The sequence below is a fragment of the Cebidichthys violaceus genome, unplaced genomic scaffold (genome assembly GCF_023349555.1).
Source record: "Cebidichthys violaceus isolate CVI_PGR_0920_01 unplaced genomic scaffold, fCebVio1.0.p SCAF_26, whole genome shotgun sequence".
Taxonomy (NCBI): Eukaryota; Metazoa; Chordata; class Actinopteri; order Perciformes; family Stichaeidae; genus Cebidichthys; species Cebidichthys violaceus.
The window spans coordinates 968067-983926 of NW_027176439.1; the positions used below are offsets into that span (position 1 = coordinate 968067).

A 15860-nucleotide genomic window follows, 5' to 3' on the forward strand; every position below is an offset into this window, starting at 1 on the left:
CCTGACACTGGGCAGAACATGCTCTCTAATGTCCTTTTTCTCAAGGTAGATTAGGCCTTTTGTCTTTCCTCAACCATCATTTCTGTTTGGCAGGACTTGAGCTTTTACTCTCCAGCGTAAATCAGCGCCAAATCCCGAGTCACGCTTCACAACAGAGGCCATTAGGGCGAACATTACAATAGGTTGTGAACAAATCCCTAGCTGGACCATAATATCCAAGAATTTGGAAGTGAAAATTATACAGAGCATACCTTTTCGTGGCATTGTGAAACTGCTTGACAGTGCAACCACAGCAATGTATCCTCATACATTTTGTATGATATCGTACGATAAGTTGCTTCTTGTTTTTTGTGCATTTTCCTAAGAAAGCCAGAAACGCGTGTCAATTTCTGCTCTTTACATGCATGCATACTGCCTTCTCAAAATACATTTTCACACGCCACATTGTTTTTCGTAGGTATAGCTACGAATGCTGGATGAGACCGGCTGGTTTTACTTCAGCATTAGCAGGACAACTGTTCTGTTTTTAATTGTGGAAGTGGTTTTCCCTTTCTTTGCAACCAAAGTGTCAGACATGCAACGCTTTGGATTTTTGGTTTTATTCATCCATTCCTCAACCGTGTGTCCTGACACACAAACCCCGCTCGTGGCCTTGAACCCGGCCTCCTCTCCGCCGAGTGGAAGCCCTAATAAGCTGTAGGTGTGAGTCATTGGGTGAGCATGCCTGGAGGTGCAGCCGACTCCCTAATGATGCTTTTATGAGCCCCCCCCCCACACACACACACACACACACACACACACACACACGGGTCTCCCTCCATCTGACTTCACACTCCCTCTCTCTGTCTCTTTATTCACACTAAACTCCGGATTTGCACATCTCTCTGTCTTTATTTTCAACTTTTCTAACCTTCCATGCTTTGCTACCTCTCCCCTTCTCAACCCCCCCCCCCCCCCTCTCTTTTTTTTCATCTCTGTCGGGAACAATAACACCCAGTGTGGTTGCCGCTAAGAGGGAGCAGATGCTGGAGCTGCTGCCCACTCAGTGCACTAAACCTCCCACCGCAGGACTCTGAATCCTGTCCCTCCTCCTCCTCCTCCACGGCCACAAAGAACACAGAGCAGCGACACCAGCGCCAGCTCTGGCCTCCACCTCCCACCTCCAGCGAGGAAGGGTGGATAGGTTCACGTCCACAGTCTGCAATGTCTCAAGGGGGGGGGGGGGGGGTAGGAAGAAAAAAAAAGAGCAGGAGAGCAAGGCATCACCCCGGAGCAAATTATGTAAATCGAAAAAAAGACAAGAGGTAGAACTTAGTTCAGAGGGAAATATTGATATGTAAAATGTACAACATGCCTCTGCTCCAGCGTTATGGTGAGGAAAACAAATCTTTACTTTCCAACTTTCTGTAATTGGTTTGAAAGACCTTTGCAAAACGAGAAAACACACAAACTGGATGCTGAAGTCAAGCTTTTGACTGATTAACATTTTAATTCATTCCCTTTTTAAGTTCAGGGCAGGATTATGTGCAGAAGATTTTTTGACCATATCATAATTCAGTTTGTTGCGATTTTACATCAGTTGCAAAAAAACCAGTTTCTTTAGACTTTTGTCATTAATGGACCTCTGTGTTTGTGTCGTTTAGCCAGGTTGAGTCTGAGACAGTTGCACTCACTCCTATATTTAGATTTTTACATATTTCAGTTTTTACATCATGTTCTCAGTCTCCTCCAGGATCTTTGCATTGACTCTATAGGAGCAGCGAGGGGCAAAAAATCTGTAGAACGCTGGGCTTGATTTATTTTAGCAGGCCCACCGGGTGGGTGGGACATATAAACATCATTTGTAAAAGCATATGTTTTAAGCCTCTGACCTCCTGGGAAACCTGGTTTAAGTAAAGCGTTTTCCTTGTTGCATCTGCAGAAAGTTTACATCGAAGAAGACGCTAATAACACAAAACCACACCACAAAAGAAGCAATAATTGGTAATAATAGGAATAAAACTTTGCTTTTCTTGACAAAATCTTGTAAAACCTGATATAATGTGGAGATAATTGATATAAAAATATATTTCAAAGATATGAATGACTGTAGACTTTATGTGACTGCCTCTAAAAGACAATAACTTGCAGAGACACTTGTGAATCTGGTCTGTTAAAGTTCCTTTAAAGTTTTAGTTGGGTATAATTTAAACAACTGTGGTGCAATACCAGTAACTTAGTGAAACTGATCCCAATATAGTACAATTACAAATAGTCACTTTTTTCTAGCGCTGGGCACAAAAAGGTTTGATTGCTGGTCGTTTGACGGGAGTAGTTTCGATAATACGCGGTCCTACAGATACACTGCCATATTTAAAGGTGCTGAATTCTAAATTCAGAGCGTAGCTTTGATTGAGAGATTGCCCTCCCACACGGCTCTCAACATTGTGTACCTCAGGGGGAACCGGAGGGTGGTGGCGCTACGCTTCTGCAACGAAGCCGTAGATCGGGGCGCCTTTATCAGCTGTAACCGCCGCATGAGAACAGTACCGAGCAGCGACCGTGAGCTAGCCAGTCGGGCACGCCGACTCACATGCACTACTAACATGCGTGCGCGGCCCGGCTACGTAAACAAAGCACAGAGAAGCTCGGATTACAACACACACAGAGGTAGAGTGTCTTCATTCTCTGCTGAGGTAGACAATACTCCACTATATCTAATATAGACAGTAGTTGTTTGTTGCTTTGTTAATGCTCTGAATATTGAATTTAGCAACTTCACCTTCAGGGCAAAGTGAGTGAAGCCTTTAATTAAAATGTAACCAATATCACATTTAGGGTAAATAAACTGCTTGAATTATAACATATCAAGTGTTAGGTTCAAATCTTAAATCTTTATTACGTTTTGTCTCCATTACTTTTTACTGAACTTCCAACACGCACACACACATACATATGCACACACTAAAGTCCTGACCCTCATCTAATTATCCCACAGATCTGCAGCTCCGTTCACCAGCTTCCTGCCACTCCAGATGTGCCTACAGCATCTCTGATGTCTATTTAATGTTCCCCCAGCAAAGTGACCATCTGTTTATGCACTCTGGCTGTTCCCCTCCTTCCTCTCTCTCTATCTCTCTCCCTCTTCAGGCTCTCTGTTTAGTAGACTTTTTTTTTTGTAAAGAGGCTGGGCAACATCTGACATATATGGAAGTCCTAATTGATTCTTTTCCTCTTCAAATTGTTTAGTTTTTGCGAGTCTCATTGAGTTTTCTGTATCCTCTTAACTACGTTCTACAAATACATAGGTCCTCTGAGCAATCAAACACATTTATTATTCATAGAAGTGATCTAATTTAAACAACTTTTTGAAACGCTGAATCATATAAAGCTTTCCTGCACACTCCCTCTGCCCTGCGTGCATTTTGGCGACGGCCTGAAAGATTGAACTTGAAGGATCCGCTCGCTTGAAACACGACGCATGCCTCCTCCGAAGCCAAAACCATATTGCCTCCACGCTCAAGCCTCTGCAATGCACCTGTGTGTCTGGCTTCATTTTCCACTACGAAAATATTTGCACTGCTGTCCGATTTTATTAACTTTTAATACAAAAGAGAAACTGTTCCAGCTCTGAAAAAAGGTGATTCGGCGGCTCGACCTGAGGCATTGTGTCCGGCGCTTTAATGGTGATATTCCATCGTAGTGGAGATTGCCAGCTCGGTAAATATTTGCTGGTAAGCCGGAACATTCCGTGTCGCGTGCGTCGATCTTCGCACATGGCGCACACATACTCGGTTGGCTGGAAACCTCGGGGGTTAAATCCAGTCAGGCTGTTTGTTCTCAGTGCTGATGCTGTTTGGACTGCGCTTGATAGATTAACTCGGTGTTCCACCAGCAGTATCTGATCATCACAGACCTCCTGCCAAGTGTGACGGGCTTCTCTGTCCATGTTGGCTGCGCACGTTATCGATTTATCTTGTGAAATAAAGTCTGTATGTGGCCATTTAAAGAAGGACGGTAAAATGACACAAACTCTTTATCAGTGACCATGCATCTTTTTTGTTAGGGTGTTAACGTTAGTGTGCATTCTTTGAATATGAGTGAAGGTATTGGACCATTTTATTTTTACTTCACAAACAGAAGTTGACCCCTAACCTCCCTTTGTCTAGGTGCTATTAGCCTCTTGAGCTCCAGTCAAATGGAATATGGGGTTATAACACCCAGCTGTGTCACTGCGTTATGTAATGACTCTGGCCCGTGTGTGTGTGTGTGTGTGTGTGTGTGTGTGTGTGTGTGTGTGTGTGTGTGTGTTTGGATCTGATGGAAGACCCGATGGCCAACTAAAACATCTTAAAATATGATATGAGCGTACAGTCTACTTCACTCAAAATAAGCAGCTTGTGTATATTTTAGGATTGTTAACGTGGAAATATAAAACCCTAACCTACATTGGCCTAAATGTACAATTATTCACAATATGCAGCATGGTCATAGGGTGACAGTCTATATTATGCATTTTTGGTTTGTACCCAATTTCCCTCCCAAAAATGCCCAGTTTATAATGTGGAAAATATTTTTGTTAATCTTTTGATTGCTCGATTAGTCTATGAGAAATCTAAACAATATTGAAGAATGTTCATAACAAGTTCCTGAAGGCCAAGGTTTTCAGTTTACAATGATTTTAAGTAAAAAGAAGCAGCAAATCCTCACATTAAAACACTGGAACCACAAACTGTTTGGTATTTTGTTTGACTAAACCAGTTAAACAATTAATTGATTATAAAATATTGTAAATACGCAAGTGTTTGCACTGCAAATGTTCTTATTCCAGTCTGATTTTTGCATTATTTATTCATTTATATTTGATATTCAGTAAAACATTTTCTCTCATTTCCGACCTGAATCTGATTTTCCCTAATCATTTCAACAACAAAGAGGACAACAACATAAACGCAACACAAGCTCTAAAGCACCAAAGCTCCCCGTTTTCATAACCCCTACAGACAGATGCACTTCACTTATATTTTAATGTTTAAAAATAAAAAATGTAACAAATTCCCAGAAAACATGAAACCAAAAATAATGAGAAAACAAAGGTATGTGTTGGTGGGTGGTTAGATATAAATTAGTTAATGGTGTTGCCAACTGGACAAGGGCCATCGGTGATTTGTCGTTGGATCAGACCCATGACTCTGAGGCTTAACAGTAAATTCAACTTGTTTCACTCCTGCCTCTCAACACTGTAGAGGCCTTTTTTTGTGATTTACATTGGAAACATTGACTTCAGAAACAGTTACTGGACGTGTGTTCTTCAGCCACTTCAAAAAAAACAACCAGCTGAACGAATACACATGCAAGGTATTTTTTCTTTTATGATATATATCATCCAGCGCAGAGAGTCCAGCTCCTCTGAGCCCTATAATGAGACTGTTGACATTACCCTGGAAAATGACCGCCTGGAGATAACAATAGAGCTAAGCACGGTAACTATGGAAAGTGAAAGGACACGGTGCACGTGTCAAACAGCCGTGGTGAATGCATATAGGGAACCAGGAACCGGTGCTGAGAGCACCGTCATTGTTTCCACCAAAATCCAGGTTCTCACACTTTTTACTGGTCCATGTGTCTGGGTGTGGTGCCATCCAGCTGCTGGAGCGCTCTTTGTGACCAAATGTGCAACGACCGTGCAGTTAGTTGCCCCGGTGACAGTTCATATGGGACAGCGAGGGAGGCGGGTCCAATAAACACATCCAAGTAACGTATGAACGAAATTCTCGGCATTGCTTCAAAACTTTTTTTTTTTTTTTTTTTTTTACGCTTTCGTCAGTCTTTTTCATGTTCAATGTTAAAATATCTCACATCTGTCCCATTTCTCTTGCAAAAGTAAGCGGTTCACCGTGGAATAAAAGTGGTCGACCAAAAAAATGTTAATTGTTGTATGGCATTTCGGTATAAATAGGCACTGAAACGCTGTCAGGTCTAATTTACAAAGAGAAGAAGTCTGTATGTGTCTGAAAGGAAGTCTCAGACAATATAATTTTCCTCCGAGTTTTAAGGGAAAAACCTCAATTTGTATTTCATAATTGGGGCATTGCAGCAGTCTATTCTGAACCTGCTTTACTCAGCTCTGTTGGCATCTTGAAAAAAAAATGCCAGACCTCTCGTCCTATCATACCGTATAATTTTATGCATCAGTGTATTTCCCCACACAGTTTGGACTGTTCAGGGGCTCCAGTGTTCCAGTGTTTTACTGGAGGGGCAGATAACTTCCAAAGCTGGCAGGAGATGGTTGACATCTGAAACATCAGATTGTATCCGGCATCTCATTTGTGATTTACTGCATCTTATAGTAGTATTTAAAAAAGTAGAGTGTGGACTAGAAGTGGACAATATTGATAAGATCTACTAGCACAGTCGATGTTTGTCTCTACCACACTATCGTTGGATATTGTGATGTGAGCCAAGTCCAAATCAAGTTTCAAGTCCAAGAGAAGTCAAAGTCAATCAAGACAATTCTAAGTCAAGTCTCAAGTCGAGTCAATTGAGCCAAGTCTAAGTCAAGTCTCAAGTCGAGTCAATTGAGCCAAGTCTAAGTCAAGTCTCAAGTCGAGTCAATTGAGCCAAGTCTAAGTCAAGTCCCATGTCATTGGAGACAAGTTCAAGTCAATTCCCAAGTTAAAGTCCATCAAGACAAGTCCAAGTCAAACCTTGATTCATTTGAAACAAGTCTAAGTCAAGTCCTACGTTAAAGTCCATCAAGACCAAACCAAGTCTTAAGTCACGCCAGTCGACACAAGTTGTCAAGTCTCAAGTCATTTGAGACAATTCCTAATTTAGTGTCAATGTGGCAGGTGATGTGCTTTATGTCAACCAGCTGGAGCTAAAGGGGGCAAGAAGGGGGCGAGACCTTAGTGACCTATGGTGATGGTGAGGACAAACCTTCCTTGGGCAGAGGGAGATGTGGATAACATAACTGTCTTAGGGAATATGAAAAGTGACCAATCCAGGAAAACTATATTGCCACAATACCAGCAGTAAAGTCAGTCGCTCTTGCTATTGGCTGGAATAACTGGCCGTATTCATGGCTATTCAAAAAAGCTGAAATATATGTATTTACATTTCCCAAAATTGCATCGGGGGTTTGTGGGTTTTGGGAAGGCCACATGGGTAAAGTTTTATATTGCTCGTGCTATATGTTTGCTTATAATTTGTAGCGAGCATGCTTAATATGTTGCAGTCCGAAACATATTTTTATGGCTCAAATGCAAATGATTGTTTGCAAACCTGGATTTTATGTGCCACCAGAGATTACCTCTGAAACAGATCCCGCAGAAAACATCTTGACACCGGCCAAACAACCAAAATATTTCAAAGATAGCAGAGGTCTCTCATTGTAAATGAAAACATTTTGAGTTGTATTTTACATAGTGTGGGTCATTAATACTTTATACCTGCTGTTCATCATGTATTGGCTCCAGTAAAGCATCACAGCAAGGGAAATATAACCTGCAGCCTGCTGGCAACCCTCCATTATGTTATGGTCCCATATTTACAACTTGCTGTTGCAGCTTTGGCCCTCTCAGCTCCCCAACATAGCGTACCTCTTCCCAGATTTACACTGAGCTTCCTCCCTGAGGTCCAACTTTGTTCTTGGACCACAAACTGCTACTGGGGAACAGCCGAGGCCCGCTACAGCAACCTTCAGCACCTCAGAGTGTGACATGTGGAGTTGTGTTACTGCTATCGTAGTGCGTCACAAAAAAAACAACACATTCCAGAACAAAAGCAGAACAATAACAATTTGGACAATTCAAAGAAAAAGTGGTTTGACACATTAAAGAATGAATCTGATGAATTAAAAACAGACGGGGCACTAAAGCTCAATCTGGCCCATTACTGTCTTATTGTTTTCACCTTGTGAGTCTGTGTGTGTGTCATCATAGCAAACTAATGTGGTCCTTCAGACACTTACTGTATAGCAGGAACTACCACAGAGGCGGTTTTGAGTACTTAGCCAGGTGGTTATAATTATATTTCTCTCTGTCTGTCTGGGGACAGATTTTGTCACCGCGATAGTGTCACAAAATGCAGTCACGTGTGTTGTTGAGATCAAAATGCAGTCACGTGTGTTGTTGAGATCAAAATGCAGTCACGTGTGTTGTTGAGATCAAAATGCAGTCACGTGTGTTGTTGAGATCAAAATGCAGGCCCGGTTCAAATATGCTTGTGGTCTGAACAAGGGCGTAAGAAGACAATAAGAACCCATTGACCACCCTACTTTACGTCCCTAGCCTGAATTGGTGTCTCTGCTGATTTGATCCCATCGCAAGATGGTCTCTAGTTTAAAATTGATTTTGCATTTTTTTAACCAAGTTTAACCAAAGACTTGTGTCCTTGGTTTCCATGCCTGGTTCCTCCCAGATGAAAGGTTGTGCTGAATCCAAACTAACCATGGGAACAATGTAGTAATCAACACTACCTAAATTAGGTGTTTCAACTTCCAACTATCCTCGTAGTTCACATCAACAATGAGAGGAGAGCTGCTAAATTAGTGGCTAGGAACAAATCAAGCTGCTCTGGATGTTTTTCTTTTCTTCAACAAACATGTTGCCTCCACCAAACTGCTGGAGAAGCTCTACTTGATCAATGACGTGACAGGGATAAGTGCTCCCTAATTGAGTAATGCAGCACATGTTAATAAATCACATCCTTAAATTGATGCACATGCTAAATGTATTAATGTAACCTGAAGGTCTGATAGTTTTGGTCCCTTTTTGCTCTGTCACACACTATTGCTCTGCTGTATCAAAAATAACAGAAAACCCTCAAAGCAGAGCGTGCTCCAATCGGATGCTGTAAATTAATCGGTCATTTATTTTGGAATTCAACCCTTTCTTTGGTTTCAATTGCTTATTAGCCACAGCTTTACTTTAATGCCTGGCTCGGCCTTTTCCAACACAGCGCTCTCACAATCAAATTGGAAACAGACTTCTACCTTCGGCCTCTCTCACAAAAGATACTTGACTCGGCTGGTTGCTTTCCTTTCTTTTCTGCAAAGCAAAGCTCTTTCATGACCTGCCGTTGAATATTGATATGATAACAATGGCTGTGTAATGCTCTGTAATCCATGAAGTTTTCTTTCTTCCGTGAAACATGCAGAGTCGTGACCTCAGTATGGTGCTCATGTGTTGTTCTAAAGCCTCCTGCTGTCTGAGCCTATAAAGGAAAATGTTACGGAAAAGCAGAATGCCAAATGTTCAGGTAGCATGCACCACTACCACTGAGCATCTGTCTTTTCTTCTTCATGCAAAACAGATGTATTCTTACCAAGTTTAAAAAAACCTTCTTTTAACTTAAGAAGAGGGATCACATTCAAAACATTTTGAGCTGAAACCTTGCAGACCGAGCGTCAACCATCGACAAACTGGAATGGTTTCATTCTGTATTATGTTGCAGCGATGAGACAGGCCAATCACAGACCAACCTAAAAGAAAGCTCTTGATGCTTTTGTCAATTTTTCCTGTCAATTTCTCTAAATTATTGCCAATGGCAACCTGGCAGCTGTTACTGGGGATCGACAGAATGCAAAGTAAGCGGTAACACAGATTTGTGTTCCTGGTTCACAGTTGTCTCATTCAAAGTTGACCTGTTTTAAACTTCTCAACAAAAAGTATAACCATGTCACCACGCTGCCTGAATGCTATTGGTGGCAGGCATCCTTTCATTGAAATACATGTTTTTTTTTAAATGTGTTTCTGTTAAGCAACATGCCTGTGTGGGCCCACAAAAGCAAAAACAAACCACAAAACTGCTGTGTGTCATGTAGTTACCTTTCTATACTTGCAGCAGTTTTAAAAACAGCTAAATGTAATCTTTCCAAATAACTCTTCCCAAACAACTTTGCTCCCAAAAGTGAGAGAGAGGGATGGCTTCCACTGTACCACTGCATTGAGTAACCCCCTCACTGTCTGAAACCACATTTATGCATCAAAACTGGCTTCAACTCAGTCATCTAACATTCACTGTTACCTTTTCTACACAGCTACTACAACTGGAAGACACAGGTGTCCACGTCCAACACGAGCCCAAACTTTGAGGTGATTTACGACGACCCTAACGGCCTTCTCTTCAAGAACAAGAGGGACAAAAAGATCCTGAATGTGGACCCATTGGTAGGTTGTTGTTGTTGTTGTTGTCCTGCTTTGTTTTTAAGCCCCAGGGAGACAAATGGCACCGCTAATTACATCAGTTCACCTGTTCCACGGCTGTAAAAAATGTCCCAGGACAGAAACAAGGCTATGGGGCTTAAAACTCTGTCCAAAGCCTTTTCTTTGGCACCAGGGACTTCTTTAAAAACTAATTTTGTTGTCTATGTGGTTCAGGTGACTTGCCATGTACCCGCAACATCCTGTTATTCTTTTGTTGCATTCAGTGTCCATACTTTTTTTTACAATGTTTACAGTTTTAACTATCAAATGCAAAAATGTTAAGTTATTTTTCACCTCCCTGACAACTTTAACAACTGCTTAGTTTTTAGCGAGTCTTAATGAACCTCCGATATCAGACAGAGGGAACCTAAACTCTGAGAAATAAAGGCGCTAACTAGAACCATATAGGGTTTTTTGGCTTGTCCTCATAGGAGAACCCTTTTTGGGAACCTTTTGACAAGTTTCCCCCTGGAACCCTTTCAGAGGGTTCCACCTAAAACCCAACATTAATTATACCTAGAACCATATGTGAAAGGTTCCACCCAGATCCCCCTAGGAGAGATTCTTCAGGGAACCCTCCTATGGTGGTTCTATCCAGGATCTTTACACCTTCTAAGAGTGCTAACAAGAACCCTTTTGTATTTTATATATTGAGTTCTCTTTTAAATCCCAAAAGTTTCATCCCGGACCCTACAGGTCCAACCCCACAACAATCACGGTTCACAATCACAGTAGTGGGGTTTGTGTCGGCTGGATGGTGGGCATTCTCTTTTAAGACCCATGTTTACAACAATCCTTGGAGAACTGTTTCTTCCAAAAAGGGTTCTTTGAATAGAAATGGTTCTTAATTGAACTTTTAGTCAAACAAAGAGCCCTTGAAAAACCTTTTCTTTAAAAAAAAAATTAAAAAAAAAGAGTTCTTCAGAAGAAAAAGGACTTCAACCCTTCAGGAAGAACCCGTTTGGAAGCCTTATTTCTCATAGTGTATAAGAGAATCAATCGGAGAAACTGAGAGAAAGAAAGAAATCTGTGGGAGGGAAAGATATTTACTTTCCACCTGCACAAAGAACGGAGGATCAAGGGGTCGAGACAGGTGCTTCCTCCACACTCAACAGTCTGACAGGAGCCCTGGAAGAATAACGACTGACAGACGGGGTTTTTTTTCTCACTCCAGTCCCCCTCTTTGCTGGGGGGGTAGGGAAGTAGTCGGTGTGGGGCTGAACTATTTTGAAATTGCAGACAGAGCTGTGGGGACTGCGTTTTTGAGGCCAAGCGCCAAAATGGCAGCACAGTGTTCTAGCTGCGGTCGAGCACCGCCCCGACCAGGCTGTCTATTAAAAACACAAGAGAAGGCATAGGAAGCCAGACACAGCAAACCACCCGTGTGCCCAGAACCCAGCTCAGATCAGCCCAGATTGGGCTCGGCATGGAGCAACACAGAACCATCCGGCTTTCAAACCCGCCATGAGCTCACTAGCTGCTCATGTGGCCACAGATCCGCAGCGGAACCTTCCAAAATCAAGGCTCACATCAACTCATTTCGGGTGGTTTGTTTGTTTTTCTGCTATTGTCATACCATGACCGCTTCTTCTGTCCCAGCCAGAGAGTGGGTTGGGGGGTTGGAGGGGTTGTCATATTTCTGTTATGACCATGGCTTGATTCAATCTAGTTTTTAAGTCACTTGGATGTGTTAATGACACGTTTTAGTTTCTGTAAAAATAGTTTGCTTATCATTTAGTTTACCCAGCATTTCCCTTAATGTGTCCATGAAGTTGTTTTTTTATTGGCCTATTTTTTTATTGACGCTCTTTTGAACTCGCGAAGGAAGACCGCCTCACTTATTAGGACACCCACAAGTGTGTTTGAGGTAAAAGTGTAAATTGAGTGTAATGGTTGGCTATGGATCCACTCCCACTAGAAGCTTTTGACACACTTAGCCTTGAATAAATGTTCCCAGCTGGTTAGTGGCTTCACATCTTAGTGGTGGGGCCGTGTCACAGTTGGCATCCCGAGTAACACAAAACATCTTGGAAAATGAACAATTACAGTCACTGTCAAATAATGTTGCACTTTGCCTCCCCGTTTAATATATTTCTAAAGAGATGTGTTCTGAATATCTGAGGTTTTGTTTAATAACTAACGACTTTATCTATGGCAGCTTTCACATTTCAAACCTCCATAAGGAGATATTTTTAATATTAAATTTGCAGTTTGCTCTCACTCTCAGGGCGCCAAACCAACACTTGGCAATGGCGCTTGGCGTCGTGATACTGACGCACAAGGCACCCTTTATTGTCCGTATGAGACACACCAATCTTTCAACTAACTCCAACGTAAACCCGTCTGCGCCATTATTTAGACTGTCAAAGACACCGACGTATAGTAATAAGAGCGAGAAAGTAGGAGAGACCATTGGTGGATTAGTCAAACAAATACAGGACGACATATGACGGTGTTAGGTCACATGGCGCTACATCACTGAGTCACTTATATTAACGCCAAATCATGATGTTTTTTTTAACCCTAAACAGGTATGTTTTTTGTCACGTGTTACAACGTTAACCACAATTGTTTCACAGCGCTAACCACACGAGAACATTCTGCATCAAGATACTATGAGGTGTGAGAATGAGATCATGTTGAACATTGAATCTAATGATAGTTTGAAATGGGAAAGGTGTCCTGCATTGTTTTTAAAGTCACTGAGCATTAACACCAACTCTGCAGCTTTATGCAGATTTGAGCTTCTTTTAACTCATAGTTTGGGCTCTCCGGTCAAACATGCACTGTGAGTGGTTGAGTCTTATGGCTCTAATAAACCTCCTATATTAAATCATAGGTGGCTATTTTCAGGAAACAAGCTCAGATTTACGCCACCTGCTCGGCACTAAATGGCACACTGAAAAAGTTAGCAACTAGATTGTTCAGAAGTGGAATATCTATCCACTAAAGGTGGAATTATGCCTTTCTGAAGATGCCTAAACGTCTTTGCCAACAAATGTAGAGAAGGGTGTTATGGGTAATAGTAGGTTGCAGAGGAGTCGACGTGCACAACTCCCAAATCCCAACAACGCATTGTGCTTTGCCTCAAGCGAGCTGATTGGAAATGTTAAATGTCTCCGGACCACCCTCGGTGACGTTCATCTCCGTGCAGCCCAGAGAAGCATGTTTCAGCTTTAAGTAGAGTATCTGCTAACATGTTGAAAAGCCAGCGGTATACTCGGGAGAGTCTCTGCCCCCAAGAAGTCCAAAATAGCTCAATGCTGCTTTAAAAACCTCACATGTCACTGTGTGTTTAGACTGACAGTGAAGCAAATTTTAGAGAGGGTACAGATGTATATAAAGTCAATGGAAAGGCACAAGAGGTGCTGGGAATTGCTGCGTCCACACAGGCTGAAAAATGTTAGCTTGAGCAAAAATGTTCCATTGAAGAATCTTAAGAGAAGGGACTTGACTTGTTGTTAAATTTTGAGATCAGTCCAAGTCCAAACTGTCACATAAACACACATTCAGGCACACTAAACGCATACAGCAAAACCACTGCTTTATGTGAATAATGAAGGTGGAAATTCACTTTATAGACTGTAGATAACGCTGTCCAAACAAGCCCTTCTCTAACCGCTCTAACTCTCTGTGCTGGGTTCCAGTCTGGTCCGGGTGAGGACTCCAACAGGACCTTCCTACAGTCGGACCTCTACATCCATGCCGTCATCTACGACCACAACATCAGGACTGTCTAAGCTTCACAGGCTGCTGCCGACACATTCGTACATATGGCACATATTGGAGAGCGCTGGAAGCCTCTAATTTGACCGGGCTGCTGTAGTCGCACCGTCATTTGCAATCTGTTGCCCTCATATCATGCATGCCATCTGGGTGGAGGTGCTGCAGTGGATTTAAACTGAGAGTTTCCAAGGGATCAAGTGGATGGACTAGTGTGACAACTTTGCAAATAACCTGAGATTTCATGCTATTTTTTTTTTTTTTTTGGCCTTAAATTCTTCTGTGTTCCATAGTGAAGACCCAGCTCGGCTCTATTTCTTTGGCGTTCCCCGAAGGAATGGTAACCTGCTCGGGGTCATCCCATCGTTTGGCCTGGCATGTTTCTGGCTGTTTGTCTAAACAAATTAAAGGCGAAAGAGCTTTGAAAGATGACGGGGGTTTGCTTTTATGTCCTCCCCCAGGCTGCGGTAGCTCCAACTGGAAGAATGGGTAATGGGCTTAAAGCATTCCGCATGTTCCCAGATGTAAGACACACTTTACAGGACATCAAAGTGCTCTGTCATTTACATATTAGTCATTCACTATGGCATTTTCTTTTGATGGAAGACAACTCTGCAAACAACCTGCTTTAGGAGTTATTTAGGAGATGCAGAAGACTTTGAGCAACTTTGCTCCCTTTTAATTTCTGGATTTACATTTTTTTTTGTTCTTGAAGCTAATACATACAGCAATGCACTTTCCCCATTCTTTTAATTGCTTCCCCAAAACACTGTTAAATGAAAATGTGATTTATAATGTAAAGTATATGTATTCAAACAAAGTAATGCACGGATGTACAGTTATATTGCTTACCAAAATGGCATGAAGAACAACAAAAACAATAGTCTTTAGAAGAAGAGTTTGACATGTTCTTTCTGACAGTTGGATGAGAAGAGACCTCTCTCACGTCTGTGTGGGGAAATATGAAACTACAGCCAGAAGCTGGTTAGCTTAGCGTAAAGACTTGAAACAGGGGGGAATGCCCACCAGCACCTCTCAAGCTCAATAACTAGCATGTTGTATCTCGTTTGTTTAATCCATATTAAAGCCAGAGTTGTGGTTTCACAAGGGGGGGGGGGGGGGGTTCCTTTAACCCCGCCTACTCAGCCCTCGGTCCAGCCTCGTTCACGTGAACTTAGGAAGGAAAATAACTCTGGATTCATCTTTTTGTGCATTTTACAACATTTAGGACTTTAAAAAAAGGACTATTCATGTGTTTATACTGGGAAGACGATTTACCTCAAAAGAAATGATCCACTGATTTAAAAATGTCTCTTTCCTAATCTAAGTCAATGGCATCATGTGACGGACCTGAAAGCTGTAATTCCACAATTCGGTTACTATGTCAAATTGGCTTCAAAGCCCGACGCTCTTCCTGGGGCGGGGGGGGGGCTTGCTCTCCCGGCCAAGACATAACATCATTTTTTGTTGTTGTTTTGGACAGAGCCAGGCTGTTTCCCCCTTGCTTCCTGTCTTCCATCATGCCAAGATAACTGTGTCCTGACTGTAGTTTTAATAACAATGCAAAGACAGAAGAATTGTTTTTCATCTAACTCTCTGCGATAAATCAAAACGCTCCAACGTGTTGAACTATCCCTTTAAACCGACAAAGTGGAACGTGCCGTTGTACTTATTCGCCCGCATCCATTCAGCTGCAATTTATCTCTGAAAAGTTACGAGGTTTAAACAAATTCGTTAATTCCAACACAAAACCTCTAATACCCCTCAGCAGCCTGCATCTGTTTGTCAGTTGTGACTGAATCAGACCCGAATTAGCCTCATTGAAACAATATGTGTGGTGACACGGGGGATGTGGGTTCTGGTTCTGTAAAAGCTGGGGTTTGGGGAATGGGGGCCTGGTTTCGGGTTTTCTTAGTCAGTGGTGTTTTGTTTTGTTTAAAGTGAGTTGTG

At 42.1% G+C, this 15860-nt stretch overlaps 1 protein-coding gene across 1 annotated transcript in view; it reads left to right on the forward strand.

Moving 5' to 3' along the window:
• Window positions 1-14957, forward strand: part of cfap299 (cilia and flagella associated protein 299) — a 74940-nt gene extending 59983 nt beyond the window's left edge. The window contains exons 5-6 of the mRNA XM_068720958.1: window positions 10022-10151; window positions 13835-14957. Of these exons, the coding sequence (XP_068577059.1) occupies window positions 10022-10151; window positions 13835-13927 (223 nt within the window). The 3' untranslated portion in view covers window positions 13928-14957. The remainder of the gene's footprint in view (window positions 1-10021; window positions 10152-13834) is intronic.
• The last annotated feature ends 903 nt before the right edge of the window (window positions 14958-15860 follow it).